Source organism: Sceloporus occidentalis, unplaced genomic scaffold, assembly GCF_023333645.1.
Source record: "Sceloporus occidentalis isolate IW3139 unplaced genomic scaffold, rSceOcc1.0.p SCAF_5, whole genome shotgun sequence".
NCBI classification, from domain to species: domain Eukaryota; kingdom Metazoa; phylum Chordata; class Lepidosauria; order Squamata; family Phrynosomatidae; genus Sceloporus; species Sceloporus occidentalis.
The window spans coordinates 126,909,118-126,927,046 of record NW_028316985.1 but is presented as its reverse complement, the minus strand read 5'-3'; the positions used below and the strand labels follow the sequence as shown (position 1 = coordinate 126,927,046).

At 38.0% G+C, this 17,929-nt stretch overlaps 1 protein-coding gene across 8 annotated transcripts in view; it reads left to right on the top strand.

Annotated features, from left to right (window-relative positions):
* TENM3 (teneurin transmembrane protein 3) overlaps positions 1-17,929 on the top strand; it is a 495,594-nt gene that overhangs the window by 320,292 nt on the left and 157,373 nt on the right. For all 8 annotated transcript variants that reach the window (XM_089525433.1, XM_089525431.1, XM_089525429.1 and 5 more), the window contains one exon: positions 8,686-8,924. In XM_089525433.1, coding sequence (XP_089381559.1) covers positions 8,686-8,924 — 239 coding nt within the window. The remainder of the gene's footprint in view (positions 1-8,685; positions 8,925-17,929) is intronic.

Genomic DNA, 17,929 nt, shown 5'->3' with positions numbered 1-17,929 from the left:
TTTTTTACAATGTCATTTCAACTGCAGTTCTTAGATCACTGTAAAAGACACTATTTTAGATATCAGCACAAAATGAGCCAGGCACATTACCTGTTAATTGTTAAGTATGGTCAGAAATATTCAGGTTTTTTCCCCACAAAAAATGTGATCAAACCATCTGTAGTGACTGGCTCTTGCTGTGCATTTGCTTCTGTAATGTCATTGTTGTTGCCTCCAAGTCATTTTGACATATGGTGCCCCTAAGGCAAACATATCATAGGAGTTTCTTGGGGGGCAGGGTTGCCATTGCCATCCTCTGAAGCTGAGAGAGTGTGACTCACCCAAGGTGATCTAGTGGGTTTTTATGCTTGAGTGGGATATGAAAATCTGATCTCCAGAACCATGGTTCAAGGCTCAAACTCTGACACCATTTCCGGTTTTCTTTTCTTTTACCAGCAGATTCATTTGAAGTTTTCATTTTTGAAACTTTTCAACATTGAGGTGCACTTTCAAAATTGTTGAAACCTTTCTACATATTTCTGGGAATTTATATACGTGTAACACACTTTCCTCTATACATTAGACTGTGGAAATAATATTCCCTGTTATTTGATTCCTACTTTAAAAATGGACTTCACGGCATTTGCAAAACTTAGAAAGACTAGCACAATGGTGAGGTTTCATTACTTCAGAAATGATCATGAGCTGTTTTTGTTTATTTGTTTGTTTTTGGCACAAAACATGCAGGAAATGTACATTTTTGTGCAAATCTCATTTTTAGAAACACCCACTTTTATGCAAAACAGTAGGATTTTACAGAAACATTGTGAGTTTTGTGTGAAAAACACATTGTTTTACACACACACACAAATCACTTTCCAGGAACACTTGTGGTTTTTGGTTCCAAATTAGTAGATTGGTGTTATGTGCTTGTGTTTTGCTCTCCTGACTCCTTTCATTTAGGAATTCAGAGTATGTACTTGGTAGAAGCAGTGTCCTTTGTGCCTAGTTGCTACCTTTATTGCCCAGCTGACCTGTTTGGAAAGTAGTACTGCACAAGCAGAAAACATTATGTGAGGCTCCATATTTCCCTTTAGTAATAGTTTGCTGAAGAGAGAGGGAGAGAGAGATGTTTTTCTATCCTTGCGGGAACCTTTGGAGATTCTTTTAATTCTAGTCTGGAGGTCAGTGCTAACTCAGAAAAGTGCACAATTTGTGCATCATCTGAGCAAGTTAACTGGGAAGGAGCTGCCTGGTAAAAAGCAGCTTGTGGTGGTGCACTGTTCCTCCTGGTTGTTCTTAGGGAGGCATTGGGGCTGCATTGAGTCAGCTTTCTGGCTGGATTCTACTGGCAGACCATCAGATTATTATCTTTGCTCTTAGCCTAAAGCACAGCCATTATTTTTTAAGATTTGCCTTCTCATGTTTGGACAAAAATAAATCGTTTCAAAAAGTTTTTCCAACCCTCTTTGTCTACAAAACTATATGAAGCTGTAGTGGGAAACTATCCATTATAGCACAGTGATGTTCAGAGTAGACATCAGATAGTGTTATGCTATCACTGTTACTTTTAATGAATTTTCCTGGTAGAGATTTCAGTGGCTTTTCACAAAACATAAAATACCTTCCTATTATTGTCTACTTTTAGCACAGACCTAGCATATGAAAGACTGTTTCTGACTTTTCCTCGCCTTGATGGATAAGTGGCTTTTTTAAAATGCGTCTGCTATTTATTTTGTAAGACTTCCAGTTGGTGGTCTGAGCTATACTGCCGTTGGCTGGATTTACAAGCTGTTCCTGGTTCTTTAGAAGATGTTGTTTCCAGTTAATTTGATTTTACTACCCTACTTCTGTACTTTCTCATCCTGCACATTCTTCTCTTTTTAATTTGTTTTTCCATCCTGGCTCTATGCTAAGGAGCTTGTAGTAGAGTCCCTCAGCCCCCCCCCCCCCCCAAAGAGACACACTGAACACATAATAGCCTCTTGCAATTAAAGTAGCATTTTTAAAAATGAGTGAGATAATGCTAGCAGTATAACATTTTGCAAGAAATCGTTATATAATTCCAGAAAGATGGCTGTGTTACTCTCTTGCAGCAAAAACAGCAAACACCTTAAAAATCCAGGAGGTTGCTCACATCATGACTGGAAAAGACCTCTTTCTGGAAATCTGGACAGTCACTTCCAGTCAAAGAAAATAATATTGCATACCATTGTATCCAGAGGTTACATGCATTAATGATCTGACTCAATGCCAAGTAGCTTTCTGTGTTCCTGACATTTCAGGATTACATATTTTTAATTTTATTATAGTTAGTATTCAAAAAAAATTTACCATTATAAGTTTACTTATTAAAGTATACAAGATTCTGGTCTAAAGGAATGATCAGATGCCCTTCTGTTTTCAGAGTGATCAGAAGTCTCATTCTTTGGAGGTCTAAACAGAGGCTGGATGGCTATCTGGCAGGGGTGCTTTGATTGTGAGTTCCTGCATGGCAGGGGGATTGGACTAGATGGCCCTTGAGGTCGTTTCCAACTCTATGCTTCTATTATTCTATACTCATACTGTTTTATGTGTCTTCTCAAAGGTAATTGAATACACTTACACTTACTAATTCTTGATTGATAAGTCTATTTAATTGCTAATCCTGGTGATACAGGTTGAGTCTCCTTTATCTGAAACTTTTTTTTCATGGGTGGCTGACACATTGATTTCTGATGGTTTTAATGTACACAGACTTTGTTTATGCACAAAATTATTAAAAATATTAAATATCAAAATTATTAAAATATGAAAATACCTTCAAACTATGTGCAGAAAATATGTATGAAGCATAAATAAATTTTGTGTTTAGATTTGGATCCCATTTCCAAGATGCCCCCCCCCACAAAAAAATCAAATTCCAAAACACTTCTGATCCCAGGCATTTTAGATAAGGGAGATCCAAGCTGTAGTGTTAAACACAAACTCTCTATCAACTACAGTGTTGGAAAAGGCACTGTAATAGGTAGTATTGATTTATTGCTCCTGGGTATGAAAATGATTCTGGTAAAAAGTAAAATATCCTATGAAAATCAAGCCACCTATTGAGAAAACATAACACACTAAGGATTTTTCTTTTTAAGTACCAGTAAATGATTTAAGGCCTACTGCACTGTGTACAGAAACATCTTTCCCTTTGCATTTGGAGTTCATTCCAGTATTACAAAATACTAAACATGTACCTTTTTGATCAAACTAAACACAACTAAAATAATCCATAATCAGTTTACATTTAATTCACATTTAAATTTAACAACTGCACTAAAAGTCCTACCAAAATGAAGCTGAAAAATTGCAACTATAATTTTACTCTCCCCCACTGTTATCCTTGTTTTAAGCTTGGGAGTAAAGTAAATAGCTGGAGTAATTTGGGCAGGGAGTGGGGAACAAACCTTAATTTCCCATCCGACCCAAGCCAAAACTCTTTCTCTCCTTACTGTCCTCCAACATTCTTCATTTTACCAATTCCCAGCTGTATCCTTGTTCAGGTTAGGATTAAGAGCTTCAAAATTTGGTTTCTTGGAGTTTCTGGTTTTCAGGAATACAACACCTTTATTTGTTGTTGTTGTTGTTGTTAATGGGGTGAGTATGAGGGCATGCCAGTGTACTGAAACTGCTAAACTGAAAAGTCCTTACACCATTGACTCCATTAGAGTAAGTGCTTTGAAACATGTGGCCTCATGTAATTCTTCAACCCAGAGTGCTAAAATAAACAAGAAGTTGCTTTTCAAAAATCCAAGAGTTATTTAGCTTTTTGGTAAAGACCCAATGAGAAATGCAAAATGTGTTGATTCTGTTTTTGTTCAAGTTATTTCTGATTTCTGATTATCCCATGGGATTTTCTTGGCAAGATATGTTCAGGGGAGGTTTGCCATTGCTTTCCTCTGAGGCTGAGAATGTGTAATTTGGCCAAGGTCACCCTGTAGGTTTACATGGCTGAGCAGGGATTCGAAGCCTGGTCTCAGTTGTACTCCAGCACTCAAACCGCTACACCACACTGACTCCTGTTGGTTTTTTTAATTAATTTTATTAATATCGTTTCCATTTTATTTTTTAAAAAATCTTCTGGAATTTTGTAGCAGATCTGTCAATGAATCACTCAGTACCTTCATTAGTAACTTTATTGTAGAATTAAATATATGTTGAAATTCCAATTTACGTCATTCATTATAGTTTTGAAAATTAGATTACTTTGTTCCTTTACAAAAATCCATCTTACTTGATACATTCTTTGATTTTAATTAGCTCTTACCACTGGTCAGATCTGCCTGAGCAGTAGAGCTTTTTCCTCTTATTTGACGCTGTGTTCTTCTTTCCTATCTGTATTAGTTTCTGGAAGAAGAAATCACAGGACACTCCTAAAATTTGGAGGATTACATTGAAAAAATAAGATATTTCCTGTATTCTGTGATATACAGTAGTGGACTGGAACCTTGGCTACTTAGCTACTTAGACTATAGTCTTATAAATTTGTCATTGTTAAGTGATTTCAAGTCATTTTTACCATAAGGTGACACTATCATAGAATTCCTAGGTAAGATTTGGGGCTATTAAGACAATGCAGGCCATTAGCTCTGGGCTTGGATTGTCCAGCATAGACTAATCCGGTGATCCCACACCGATCCCAACCCAAAGGGGGCATTAATCTGATGTAAAAAGACTGAAAATTCTGCAGTGACTGCCAGCAGACCAGATGGCCCATGCACCCCCCACCTGCCACCACCATTGCATCTTCCCTGAAGACCATCCACTGTGGCCTCTGATGTCAGAAGGGAGCACCTGGTCAATAGCTGTAACCAGGCGCCCCATTTCAGCCTTTAAGGGCCATGGTGGAGGCACAAAAGTGGTGACATGCAAGGGGTATGTGGTGCCAGCAGCTCTATGGGATGGTGGTGGACAAGTCTGTCCTAGTCCAACATTCAAACTACTATGCCACACTGGCTCTAATCCAACATAATCCAGCTATGCCATGCTGGCTCTAATCCAATGTGAGACTAATCACCTTGCACTCAATAGGGCTATGAGGATAACACTATTGAGGATTTGATTGTGAGCATGGTCTAGTTATTATATAATGATATATCCATAATAAGACCAAAGACTTTTAAAAACTCCTCTGCTTGAAATCTGTTTCCATGTTCGTTGAGGGGAAACTGTACAGGGTGAGAGAAGCCAATAAAAAGTTATGAGTATCCAAGCTAATACACTGGGCCCTTCCCTTATGCGGGGGATCTGTTCTGGACACACACACCCCTGTAAGGAAAATCCCACATATGCTCCTGCCCCATTGCAAACAACAGGGCACGTGCTTGTGACGCAGCACACACACCATGGGCGCACATACCATTTGTTTGATTGCTATGCATCTTCACCATATGCTTGAAGCCGTATATGCTGTGCCCGCATATGGCACAGGTGCACTGTTTTTACACTGGATATGTGACTTTAAGAGCCAACATGGACTAGTGGAGTAGGACTCTTAAGAGACCAGGTTCGAACCCCCACATAGCCATTGAAGCCCACTGGGAGACCTTGGGCAAGTCACACTCTTTCAGCCTCAGGGAAAGGCAATGGCAAGCCCTCTCTGATCAAATCTTGCCAAGAAAACCCAGTGATAGGTTCACCATGGGGTCACCATAAGCTTGAAATGACTTGGAGGCATGTAACAACAATGTAACCTTAGTATGAACAATGAATAGGGTCTTTTTTTATATGAACTGGAAAGCCTATGGTAGAGTGTGCATTTGAGGTCCTTACCTCTACCCTCCATTTCCACACAGTTTGTGGAGCCCAGGTTAGGATTCTGAAAGAGGTTGGCAACGATTCAGCAGTTCTAATATTGATGTCCATGTCAATGTCCATGTGACCCCCCCCCCCCCCTCATATGTTGCCCTTGTCTTCTCCTTTAGAATGTCCTAATGCAGAAATAAATCTCATGAAACATAAATTCTCTTGAGATAGTACCATTTCAAGAAATAGTAGGACAGAGGCAACATTAATAGTGTGTGTGTGTTTCTTGTGTCAGTCTTGATGAATGAAAACTATCATAACAAGATCAAATAAAATGAGAACCTTCTTTAAGATGTTATTAACCATGCCATGTCTCAGTATTAAGATGTATTTCTGTTAGTGACATTGAATGGTTTCTGGATGAACTTGTTACACAGTAGTGGAGGCTGAAACCCACTGTGAAGTAAGCAGTCCTTTCCTCTTCTTTTTTTTAAAGACATACAGAAAGAGACATAATTAGTTCCAGGAGATACTGGAACACATGCATAGGTTTTTCATTTAACTGTAGTATATTTTGTGTACAACAAGAGCATATGACCTATATTCATAGTATGTTCATTTTCTTTCACATTGTTTGTTATGCATATTCAGTAAACTTTAAAAAGGGAGCTGCAATAACTCAGTTCATTATAGGGGGGGAAAACCCACATGGTACTGTTTCTCTGTGCATCTATTTTATTGCAATTTCCCCAGAATTGCCCTAGGTTGTTGCTGAGTTTTGAATAGTCTCGTTTGGATTCACTGCAACACTGTAAGGTTTTTACTTAATGCATAATAGTTGTGGCTGCCTACCTTTAGAAACTGTCATCTACCTTTACATAGATAACTGGGAAGCAATTGATTGCGTGCTTAATCACAGCTTTTAAACTAACTTGACACTGCTGTCATCAGTTTAGTGTAGTAAACCCAGGGAGGCCATTTTGTTTTAGTTCCCACTTTCAAAAATACTTCTGCTGGGCCTGAACACTCCACAAGTGGATAAATTTCTCCCCGTGTCTGTAGTTAAGTATGAGGGTTGTGTTTTTTTTAAGAGGGGGCTCTTTGTATTGGAGACCCCGATGTACGTCATTTTGTAATTTAAGGAATTGTGTATTGCCAGGGAAGTTTTCTACATAACAACTTAGCAGGGATGGTTCATGTTGTGGGAGGTACCCTTAATGTTATGTAAACATCTTCCCAGCAGTTGATAATTGCTAAGAAGATGCTTCACCAAATATTCCTTACAGTCGGCCCTCCATATCCAAGGATTCTTCATCCATGGATTCATTCATCCACAGCTTGAAAACATTCCAAAAATATATATAAATTCCAAACCAACCAACCAACAAACAACCCTTGATTTTGCCATTTTATATAGGGACACCATTTTACTACACCACTGTATGTAATGGGACGAGCATCCACGGATATTGGTTTCCATGGGAGGTCCCTCTGTAATAGGAAACATCATATTAGCAAACACTAGTTCCAAGGGCCCACTGTATAAGGAAACACTGGTTATCAATTTCTTCAGGGGAGAGTGCTCAATTAATATGTTACTTTATGAGAGGAAACAGCCAACCTCAATCATACCTTCTTTTACACAAGTGCGTGAAATATGTATTCCTACTATTTCTACTAACCACCAGGATTTCAGCAAAGCTAGGAACACTGTGGTTTGCATACTAATTATGCTATGATGGCCTTGCCATGCATGGTTTATCATGTTTATGTTACCCTAAGCATTAATGCTAACCACTTTCTACAGTACCATATTAATTTACCCTCTCCAGAAGTCAGGTAAGAAATCTATACCTGGGCAGCATGTGGCTTACCACATGGAGGATTGATCTTTTCTGACTTATATTGCAAAATAGTTGTTGACTTCATGTTGCCAATCAGAATACTTATACTTAGTTATTCATACTTGGTTAAATGGAGCAATTTCCTACATTCTTAAAGCAGTTGTAGAAACAATTTGAAGACATAGTTTCTACGGTGCCTAGGAAAGTTCAAAATAACACTCCCTCAATAATTTACACTATGAAATGGAATGGTTTAAGATGGGTTGATCTTTAGACTTTAGGCAGTTCCACTGCTAATTGTAACCACTACAAAAAAAGTAGTCCTTATCTACAGCAGTCACACTTTGCTGGGAAGCAACAGTGTTGTTTCATATGATCCTATTAAATCAAGCCTTGTAATAGTTTTACTAGAAGTGGTTTAGAGTAAGAGAAAGACAGTACAGTGTGTTGTAAAGCCCAACCAAAGTCTTAACTGTATGCTATATTAAATGCATAGTGCAACATTTCATGTCACTTTCTTTCTTTTAGTCAAGTAAAACACAGTGTCAAGTAAATATGTGTTGTCATCCAATTCAGGAGCAACATATGCAGATGGAAGGCTTAACACACACACACACACGTGTTTTTTCCCCAGCTGCTTGCCTACTGTATGCTTTTGGATGTTATTAACATGCTGAATGCCAACTGAAATAAATCATTAATATTTTTCTCAGATTTGAACAAAGGGGTTCTTTGCCAGTATGGAGCTATAGCATCCTGGTCTGGTAAAGGCTGTGTGCAGAAATAATTTCACAGATTCATTTGTCATTTACATCCAGCTACCAGCACATTCTGCAGTACAAATCATATGGCCATGCTGGCAACATTGACAATTATATTTACCCACAAATGACCGATTCCATGTAATCTCTTCTTCCCCTGTTAACTGACATCTGCAACAAGAATTTTTGCCTCAGTACCGTCATGTTTAGAAAGGCTTGTATCTGAATAAAATTTTAAAAGCTACAGAGAAGATTGTGAAAAAGAGTTCTTTAGTTAATCCTACATGTTTGTTTGTGCTTATTTTAATGTGTACTTTTGTTTCCTGCAGGCATTTCCTATTCAAAACAGGAACAGGGACAACACCACTGTTCAGTACTGCGACACCGGGTTACACAATGGCATCCGGCTCGGTTTATTCCCCTCCTACGCGACCACTACCTAGGAACACCTTATCAAGAAGTGCTTTTAAATTTAAAAAGTCTTCAAAGTACTGTAGCTGGAAATGTACAGCACTTTGTGCTGTAGGGGTCTCCGTGCTACTGGCAATATTACTATCTTATTTTATAGGTAAGCCTGTGTTTTTATGATTATTGTCATAAATCTATATGTCTATTTTGCTGATTATATATGGACAGTTCTAAACTGCATAATATACAGCGGTCGTTTTTATCAGCAATTGCTAAGAACAACAAGGGTATGAGAACAATTTAATTAAATCCTCTTCAGGTGGTATAGAAAATACCTGTATTTTGTAACCATTTCCCACAAAATGGCAAGTGAATTGCCATTTTTAAAAAGTGAACTGTAATTTAGAAATGCTGTTCTACCATTTTTTTTCTGAGGAGGAATAATTCAATCATTACTTCTGTATTAAAAAGTATTGTGCATACAAAAATAATATGTGGTCTTTTCAAGCACAATCCTTCAGCTTTTCATATCATATTTTTAAAGCATAATTAGTAGCAAAGAATTAGTTAATTCTAATAATAGATTTGGATGCACGTAGTAATGCATCAACATGACTATGTGTTCTAAAGCTTCCTTGGAATTATTTTAATCCAAAACACTATGATTCAGTATATACATTATATCTGTAGACCACCGTATCCACTAAGACCCAAGTGAAACTTTATGTTTAGCTTTTAAAATTAGTACAGTGCCCAGAACCTTTATGATCCTGAACTGCTGATAGCATGTGTTGAAATATGCTTGTTAAATTTCAGTCCAAGCCACAGCAGTGAACAAAATAAAACCTTTGAAGTGGGTCCCTGTTGAAGCTGAAGCAACTGTGAATAATGTAAAAAATGAGGCTGCTGAGTAGTAGAAGAAATTCCCTCTTCCCCGCTGATGGAATATGGCTGCTTCAACAAGATTACCAGTTTTCCTGTTGCCCAGGAGAGCTGAAAGGAGTTTTATGGGAATTAGGTCTATGGTTTCTGCTGTGTATGACTATTTGAATCATTACTGGATTTTCTTTGCCCTCTCTGCTGTATGCATTGTGATGTGATATGTTTAATATGTGACTTGTGGCTAAGATGCTGGTACTCAGCTTATTAGAATGAAAACCATTTTAAAATCCAAGTCTTCAGGCACAATCTTTGTAGCCAAAAGTGTAGTCATTGCAATCAGTTTATGTTTTTATTTAGATTTATGGCACAACCTAGTCCCTTCTCTATGACCCTACAAAAGCCCCAGGGCAGAGTAACCACATGAATAAAATATGTTGGTCTGCATTTGAAAGCATAGTTATGCAATTTTTAAATATTATTGATTTCAAGTGGATGGTAATTTTAATTATATGTAGGTTAGTCTGTGACCCATCATATTTAATATATGAAATTATAAAAACACAATTGAAAGCCCCCTATTTCTCTCTGCACACTTAAATGTGTTTAGTTACCAGAGTATTAAATCACATTAATGTATTTTTATAATTACTGAGTCTTCTTCAGACTGTGTGTTAACTAGGTTTTTATTTAATCCAGATGGGTTTAAAGGCTGCCAGTTACAGGGAAAATTGAAAATGTTGCTGCAAACAGATCTTCTTTTTCCACTGTTTCAATTTCTACTAATGCTGGTGATTAGTGGGGAAAAACATCGTAATGGCACATAGTACTCTGTTTTTTGTGGCAGAATATATAGGCGGAACAGTACCATTTTGAATAGGACATGTGCCTTCTGAAGGAGACATTCAAGGGTGATGCCATCTTGCAAGTGCCATTAGCCCCTTCTTGGCATGGTTACAGCTGCTACAAGCACCTTTTTAGTGTCAGGTTCAAGGCTATGTACATTAAATCTGTCATTAAATAGTGCCTGTAGGGAAGTAAGAGTGCATCCAAGAGTGCCACCTTGTCACATATTTCCTATGATGACCTTTTTAGGACATATGTAAAATACAGTGCATGATACTATGGCTTCCTTTTAAGACTATAATTTATAATATATTAAAATAAAAGTTTGCTGTTTTTCTAAGGGCAGCCAAAGTCTGCTGTCTAAGGTGAGTGTTTCCTTTTGACTAATACTATAACAGCAATATATATTCTGGTATATAGATGCAACATAGTGAAGATGTACAGGAGTATCCAACAATATCATTATTTTAGCACAAAAAATGTTCCTGTGACTACCTAATTCCAGACTAGGTACAACTGGGAAAACCAAAAGTATACTGTTAGTGTAGTGATGGTTAATCTTTTAGAGATCGAGTGCCCAAACTCAGAGATGTTCACACAGCAGGTGTCACCTGTTGCCAATGGTGGGACTTCCAGAGGGGCATCAGGGGTGAGACTTCCATTTCTGGGGGGTGGAACTTTCCTAGAGACAGCTGAATGCCCAAGATGGGTGGGAAGATGAGGAAGAGAGGTGTGCCTGTTCCTTTTCCTCCCCCGTACCCTCCTGGGCCTTGAGCTGCCTCTCCAGAGACCGCTGAAGGCCTGGGACACCCTCTGTATGCCCTCAAAAATGGTTTAGTATGCCATCTCTGGCATGCATGCCATAGGTTTGCCACCACGGTGCTAGTGCATTGTTATTCTCCATAATATTATGCTCCTTTAAGGCTGTAGTCTGTTGTACCTGATAGAGATTTCCACATGTATGTTGACTGTCATTACACTCTATGAGGTTTGACTGCAGATTTGTAACATATTTCTAACAACGTGTTTCTAGTTAAATAGTCAACAAAAAGCACTTGCACTTTATAAGAATATCTTGAGTCTTGTGGCATGTAGAGGAGTCCAATTAAAATCACATTTGTTATAAAAAGAAGTAGTATGTAAGTTTGCATAAGGTGGGGGGATGTCATGCAGAGAGAAAATAATCCAAAAGTGCCATTGTAGAGTGCTGTTTAGAAGATGGATGCTCTCTAGTGTGAGAGAAATGATGAAGACTGAGGACTTGTAGTAGCAGGAAATAAACTGTCAGAAGGGAGAATAATGGTTCTCGGGGCCCATTGGCCCAGCGAGAAGGTTTTGCTGGCCTCTCATTGGAGAGACCAAAAGATTTAAATAAAAACGGTGTGCTTTGTGTGGCCGTTAGACAGGGAGGGGGCAGGGCTAAGCCCTCCCACCCTTGCCTCCCTGTCAGTTCAAAAGAGCTGGCCCACCCTCCCACCTCGGAGACAGTGTAAGATTCATTCTGGTTGCTTCGGAGCCGGTAGGAATTTTTGCCCTTGTTTTCCCAAGGGTTTTTTGCCTACCCTACACTGCTGGATGAGGAATGGGATGATTGGCTTGGGGTGTGGCCATAAATAGGCCTCATGCATAGGCGGGGGGAGATAGTCGATTCGGTGAGCACCTCGGCACCGTCCTAAAGGCTAAACACGAAGGGAAAGAGACTTGCCTTGGGGCTGGCTTGAGATTCAAACACTCACTTAAGTCTTGAGAGTTAATTGGGGAAGTCTTGGGTTGGCCTTCCGGATGAGGGCCAGCCAGGGGCAACCCAAATTATGGATTGCCCTTGGGGCTCAGGTGTTTTCGCCCTTTTTGGAAACTGAGGAATTGGTCTTGGAGCAGACCATCCACCAGCTGTTCCTACACAAGGTTCTCTCCCCACTGGGCTTGCAGTTCTCAAGAAATAAAGTTAAATAGGTTGAATGTTAATAAAGTTGCCCATTTTATAACCCAGTTCTCTGTGTCTGGTCTCGTCAGCAAATAAGCATGAGTATTCAATGTATTCTACTGCTAGGCAGAGGGGAAATGATCTGGAACATTTTCTACTAAAACGTATTGGGACACCCACTTGTGTGTCAAGAACTTTTCAAGACATACATACATTTCTACAAAGTGAAATCCTGACTCCACATAATATGAATTGATTTTATTCATATTAACCATAGCTATGTTGAATTGCTTCACAAATAACTACTTCATATACCTGCTAAAATAAACAACAAAAATTCCCTTCTCTATATATTCCTCAGGGAATCCTTTATGTGTGGGTGATATTATTTGATATTTTAGCTAACTCAGCAACCTAAATGTAAAATCTGGCAACCAGGAACATTTAGGGGTCCATAAAGCAGTTAATGGATTAAATTCACTCCTATATGTAGTTTTCACATCTCTTCAGATGTAATATTACAATTCTTCTTTAATAGGCCGTTCAAGTATAGTTCAGTAAGAGTTACTTAACATGAAATGGAAATGGTCTTCCATTTTATTTATCTAGTTCAAAACAGCAGATTTTAAAGCAGTGAGGTGAAAAATTATGGCTAAAATGTTTGGTTGTTCACAATTTAGATGTCAAGACACTTCTGAGGATGTAGTTTCTGGCTCTTCTATTTGCATCGAATTATTGCCACAACTGAGCCATATTGCAACCATACCTGGAAAATATATGTGTGTGTGTGTGTGTGTGTGTGTGTGTGTGTGTGTGTGTGTATATATATATATATATACACATACATACACACACACACACACACACACACACATACAGTCGGCCCTTCTTATACACGGACTTTTTATACACAGATTCAAGCATACACGGTTTGAAAATGTTTAAAAAAGTGTAAATTTCAAATATCAAACCTTGATTTTCCATTTTTTATAAGGGACACCATTTTGCTATTTCATTATATTTAATGGGACTTGAACATACACGGATTTTGTTATACACGGGGATCTTGGAACCAAACCTCAGCGTATAACAAGGGTCCACTGTATTGATAAAGGAAAATTGGAAGATGCATTAGAATTGTACATGCTCTGTTTAGACTCAGAAAGTACTGGCCGCAAACAGATTGGCTCTGTGGTAGAGCTGATCTAGTCATCTGTTCTTTCATGGCTATAGATAGATAGCTTTTTACAAGGATGTAAAGATGGATGAACATGCCAAGTCTCTGTATTTTGTTTAAATGTTCAAGTGAACAAAATGCATTCAGAAATACTGCTTTCTTTGTACAAGAGTAGTGTGACAGGAAACATAGTTTGCTAAAGTAGAGAGAGTCCCATCTCCTCAGCCTCTCAACTGTGCAGCTGTTTTGGCTAGTTGGCAGAAGGATATGCAATGAGAGATTGGTCTGTCTGATCTGTCTTCCAACACCATGACAACAAAGTCTGTGATGGTGCAATGATTCAGAGAAAGGAAGCAGAGAGACAAAGGGAGCCAGCATGAGAAGAGAAAAAGCTGAGAGGTCACAACAAGGAGACAGGAGAGCAACAAAGAGAGAAAGAAAAGAAGGCATAGGAAAGTGAATATGAAACCATGAAGTAGTTTGAATAAAGCCAAAAATCTAATCCCCAGAATGGGTAGAGAAAGTGAAAGGGCAGAGAACGGGTAGCTCTGAGTTATTTTAAACTAATGTCTACAGCTTTTTATAGATGTAGAATGTCTAATACTTCCCCCTTAAATTTTAAATATGTCTTTATGATTTCCTTTTAAAGAGTGAGAAGACTAAATTAAAGGAAGCATCTTTTAAGCATATTTATGTGTTAATGATTTCAACAAATCAGTCTTTAAAAGAAGAAACATTCATATGGTTGATAAGCAAAATCCAGAGGGCTCAATCAACCTTATTTGGTCACTAAAATGTATAACCTCTGAACTTTTTGAGTCCTCTCTGATTCTTTTTCAGGGTGGATATGAGAGAGAGGGGGCAGAAAAATACAAAAATCAAACTGCCTAGATGTTGAAGCTACAGGATCTGTGGTTATCTTTCCACGTCTGAGTTTACAAATAAGTAGAATTTGCAAACTTAAATTTCCCCCCATGGAGTATGGACACAGTTGGCTGCCAATGAACTCAATGAACTTTCCGTTACTCTTATGCAAAGTACTTTATGCAGCAGACAACCTCAGTTGCTGTTATTTCTCCCTTTCACTTGAATGACAGGACAAGAGAGAAAGTAAAGACAAGATGGATGAGTCTTTATAATAAAGATGCAGCAGAAATGATTAAAATCAAAAGGATAACGCTACCCATTTTTTTGGCCCTCTTTGAATTTTCAGCCCTTGAACATTTGCCCAACATCCAATGTGACCTAAAAATTGCTAATCCCTGTGTTACAGCACATACATTAATGTTGGCTTCGTGTAAAGGATGGTTTTTTGGGGGGGTGCTTTGTCAACCCTAAACACAAGAAGTTGTATATTTGATTTGTTTTCATCTCAGACCTGCCCCCTTTTACAGTTAAATGAATATCAGTAGTAGACAGGCTGAAAGCTCACTGTACTTTCTGTCCTCTGCTTTGCATCACATTGTTAAATTAAGAGGAAAGGTGCTTATAAAACCCTTAATCTTGTTAAGGTTGTTGGATACACTCAGTAGTGGGGACTGGAGAGATGAAATACATGCCTTACAATTACATCTAAATAATTTTTATCAAAATAAAATGATGTCCAGTGTGGCACAGTGGTTTGAGTTTTGGACTATGACTCCAGAAAAGACCAGGGTTCGATTCCCAGTTCAGCTATGAAACCCACTGGGTGACCTTGGGCAAGTCACATGCTCACAGCCTCAGGGGAAGGCAGTGGCAAACCTCATCTAAACAAACCTTGCCAAGAAAACCCCACAATAGGGTCGGCTGAGGGGCACCATAAATCAGAAATGACTTGAAGGGACACAACAGCAAGAACAAATAAACAAATAATGTCTGTTGTGGTTAATGTGAGCATAGAATCTTTAACCACTCTGGCTTTACAGGGTGTGGATTTTTCATGTTTTCACTTTTACCTCCATGTTATAGTGTTGTCATGTTCTTGCTATAATCAATATACTTCTCAGTGACAGTTTCCCATCAGAGACAGATTAAATTATGAAATGTGAAAAATTAAATACTTAATTCATGGCCACTGGACTAACAGCCTGAAATTTTCAACTTGTTTGTCCCTCCAGAATATCATAGTTACTTTTGAAGTTGTGGTATGTTATCATATTAGCTAGCTAGAATAAATGTTTTCAGTGAAGATTAATTGGGACTTAAAACAAATTTTCCTTAATTAGAGGGAGTGGCAAAAATGAACTTCTAAGGTTCTTTCTGTTTTTGTTTGTCAGTAATTGCATCTATCACTATTTGGGCTCCCAGACCTTCCTTGTTCTCTTGGGCTGTGGTAGCCTTGTGTTATGGCTTGAAGTAGCATGCCACAAACAAGACAGTTAAGAACCATAGTAGGTGTGATTTACATGATCCCTATGATAGTGTTATGGGGATATTAGGGTCTATGTGAACTACTTTGCTGCAGTTCTCTGAACTCTGGGCTTGAGAGATCGGTTATGAAATTCAGATTCCAGTAGCATCACTAGTTTTCAGTAATATTCTATTTTGATGCTATCAAGTTTTATTGACAAATTTCAGAGAAGTGAAAATGCCTTAAATAAGTTAATTAACAAAAACTTGTTATACATTCTGTTACTCCTATTATAATGTGTCTAAGGGCCAGAGCAGACAGGTGTGAAAGAGTGGCCCAAGTCTGTTTCAGCCACAAGCGGGTTGAGACCGTGCACTGCATGGCCCACTTCCAAACTGGGCCACGGCCGCAGGACCCAACTGACACTACCAGGAGTTGAATTGCTCTGGTTTGGGACCTGAGTGCAGCTTCAGTGTGGTTTTGGTTTGCTTTTGAAGTGTGCATCATTTGAACGTCATGTCTCCAAAGCAACCAGAAACCACTTCATTTGACCTATCTGTTCTGGGCCTAAGATGGACTTCTTATTTATTACAAAAGCTAACATGGCAAAGTCCAGTATCCAATAATACACTTCCATTGGATCCTGCTGCCTCTGACTCTTAGACATATTATAATTCTTATAATTCATATATCAAAATCAACAATCCTCTCCCTTCTCTAGCTCCCATGGCACTCTAAAAGCTTGTTCTGGGGCCTCTGAATCCTTCTGGCACTTAATACAAAAGTAGATAATTAAATATGCGCCATGGCTCTTCACCAGTGTTTGCATTTTTCTTCCCTCAGCAGTAGCAGTAATAGTCTAAGCAGTTTGCCAAAATGATGGAAACCTTACATTGTTTTGTGGCTATAAAAAAGGTTTTTTTCAGTCTTGCTAAAAAGTAAGCGACTTTTTATATTCTAAAGAAGTAAACTAATTTAGTTCCAAAATCTTGATTATTTGAATATACCTTGTCATGTGTAGTTCTAGAACTTAAACACTTGTTTTCCAGTGCATCCTAGTGACCATTTGGATGGGAGGGCATTAAATGTAAACCAGACATTCGTAGATACTGATCCACAGTGATACTTGTAACTACATCATAATTCCAACAGATATAAGCATGATAGTTGCTGTAGATATTTCTATATCAGGCACTTACCAATGGCACTGAAAATTTGGGGATATTTTCTTCTGCCTGTATGAACAGAAAAAAGAAAAAATAGATGAACATGGGGTTAAATAGTAATGTTTGACTGTGGCCTTATAATGATAACTAAGTAGATTTATATATCAGTGTTATATATTGCAGTATTTTCCATATTTTCCATTGTGTTTTATTAACCATGTAGCTTAACATTTACTACTGAATTAGTTGTAAATTTGCAACTAAGTTTTAAATGAAAAATATATGACATCCATTTCCCCATAGTAAAACAAATATACAAATATCAGTAGCAACATAAAGTATATTTGTCGTTTATACTTTTTTATTTTCTCAGAATCATAAATCTTTCTTGATTCGATTAAATAATTCACTGATGCATGAGAACATGGTTAAATACTGCTTGCATAACCCTTGAGTAAATCTTTCCATCTAGAACAGATCTGAAGAGTGACACTACCAAAATGTGTCACAGCAAAATGGTAATTTTATTGGATGATATTAATACAGTGACATTTAAATCTCTGTTTGAAGATTATTTTGCTATGATATAACTATGTCAGAGTCCCTGTGCTGAGACAGCATATGGATGAGATGATGAACTTTGGCACGTCTTACTGTGGTGTGTTATTTTCAACTCTTTAACAAAAAACTCAAAACAAATTCTGTGTGGAAAAATCTTTCTTTTATGTCTTCCTAATATAATTCTCTAACAGTTTTGAAATGATTAATGAAAACTAGTGGTAGTGTGTAGTTTTACCATTATGTATAAATCTGTTTCCTTATATAACTAATCATGTTTACA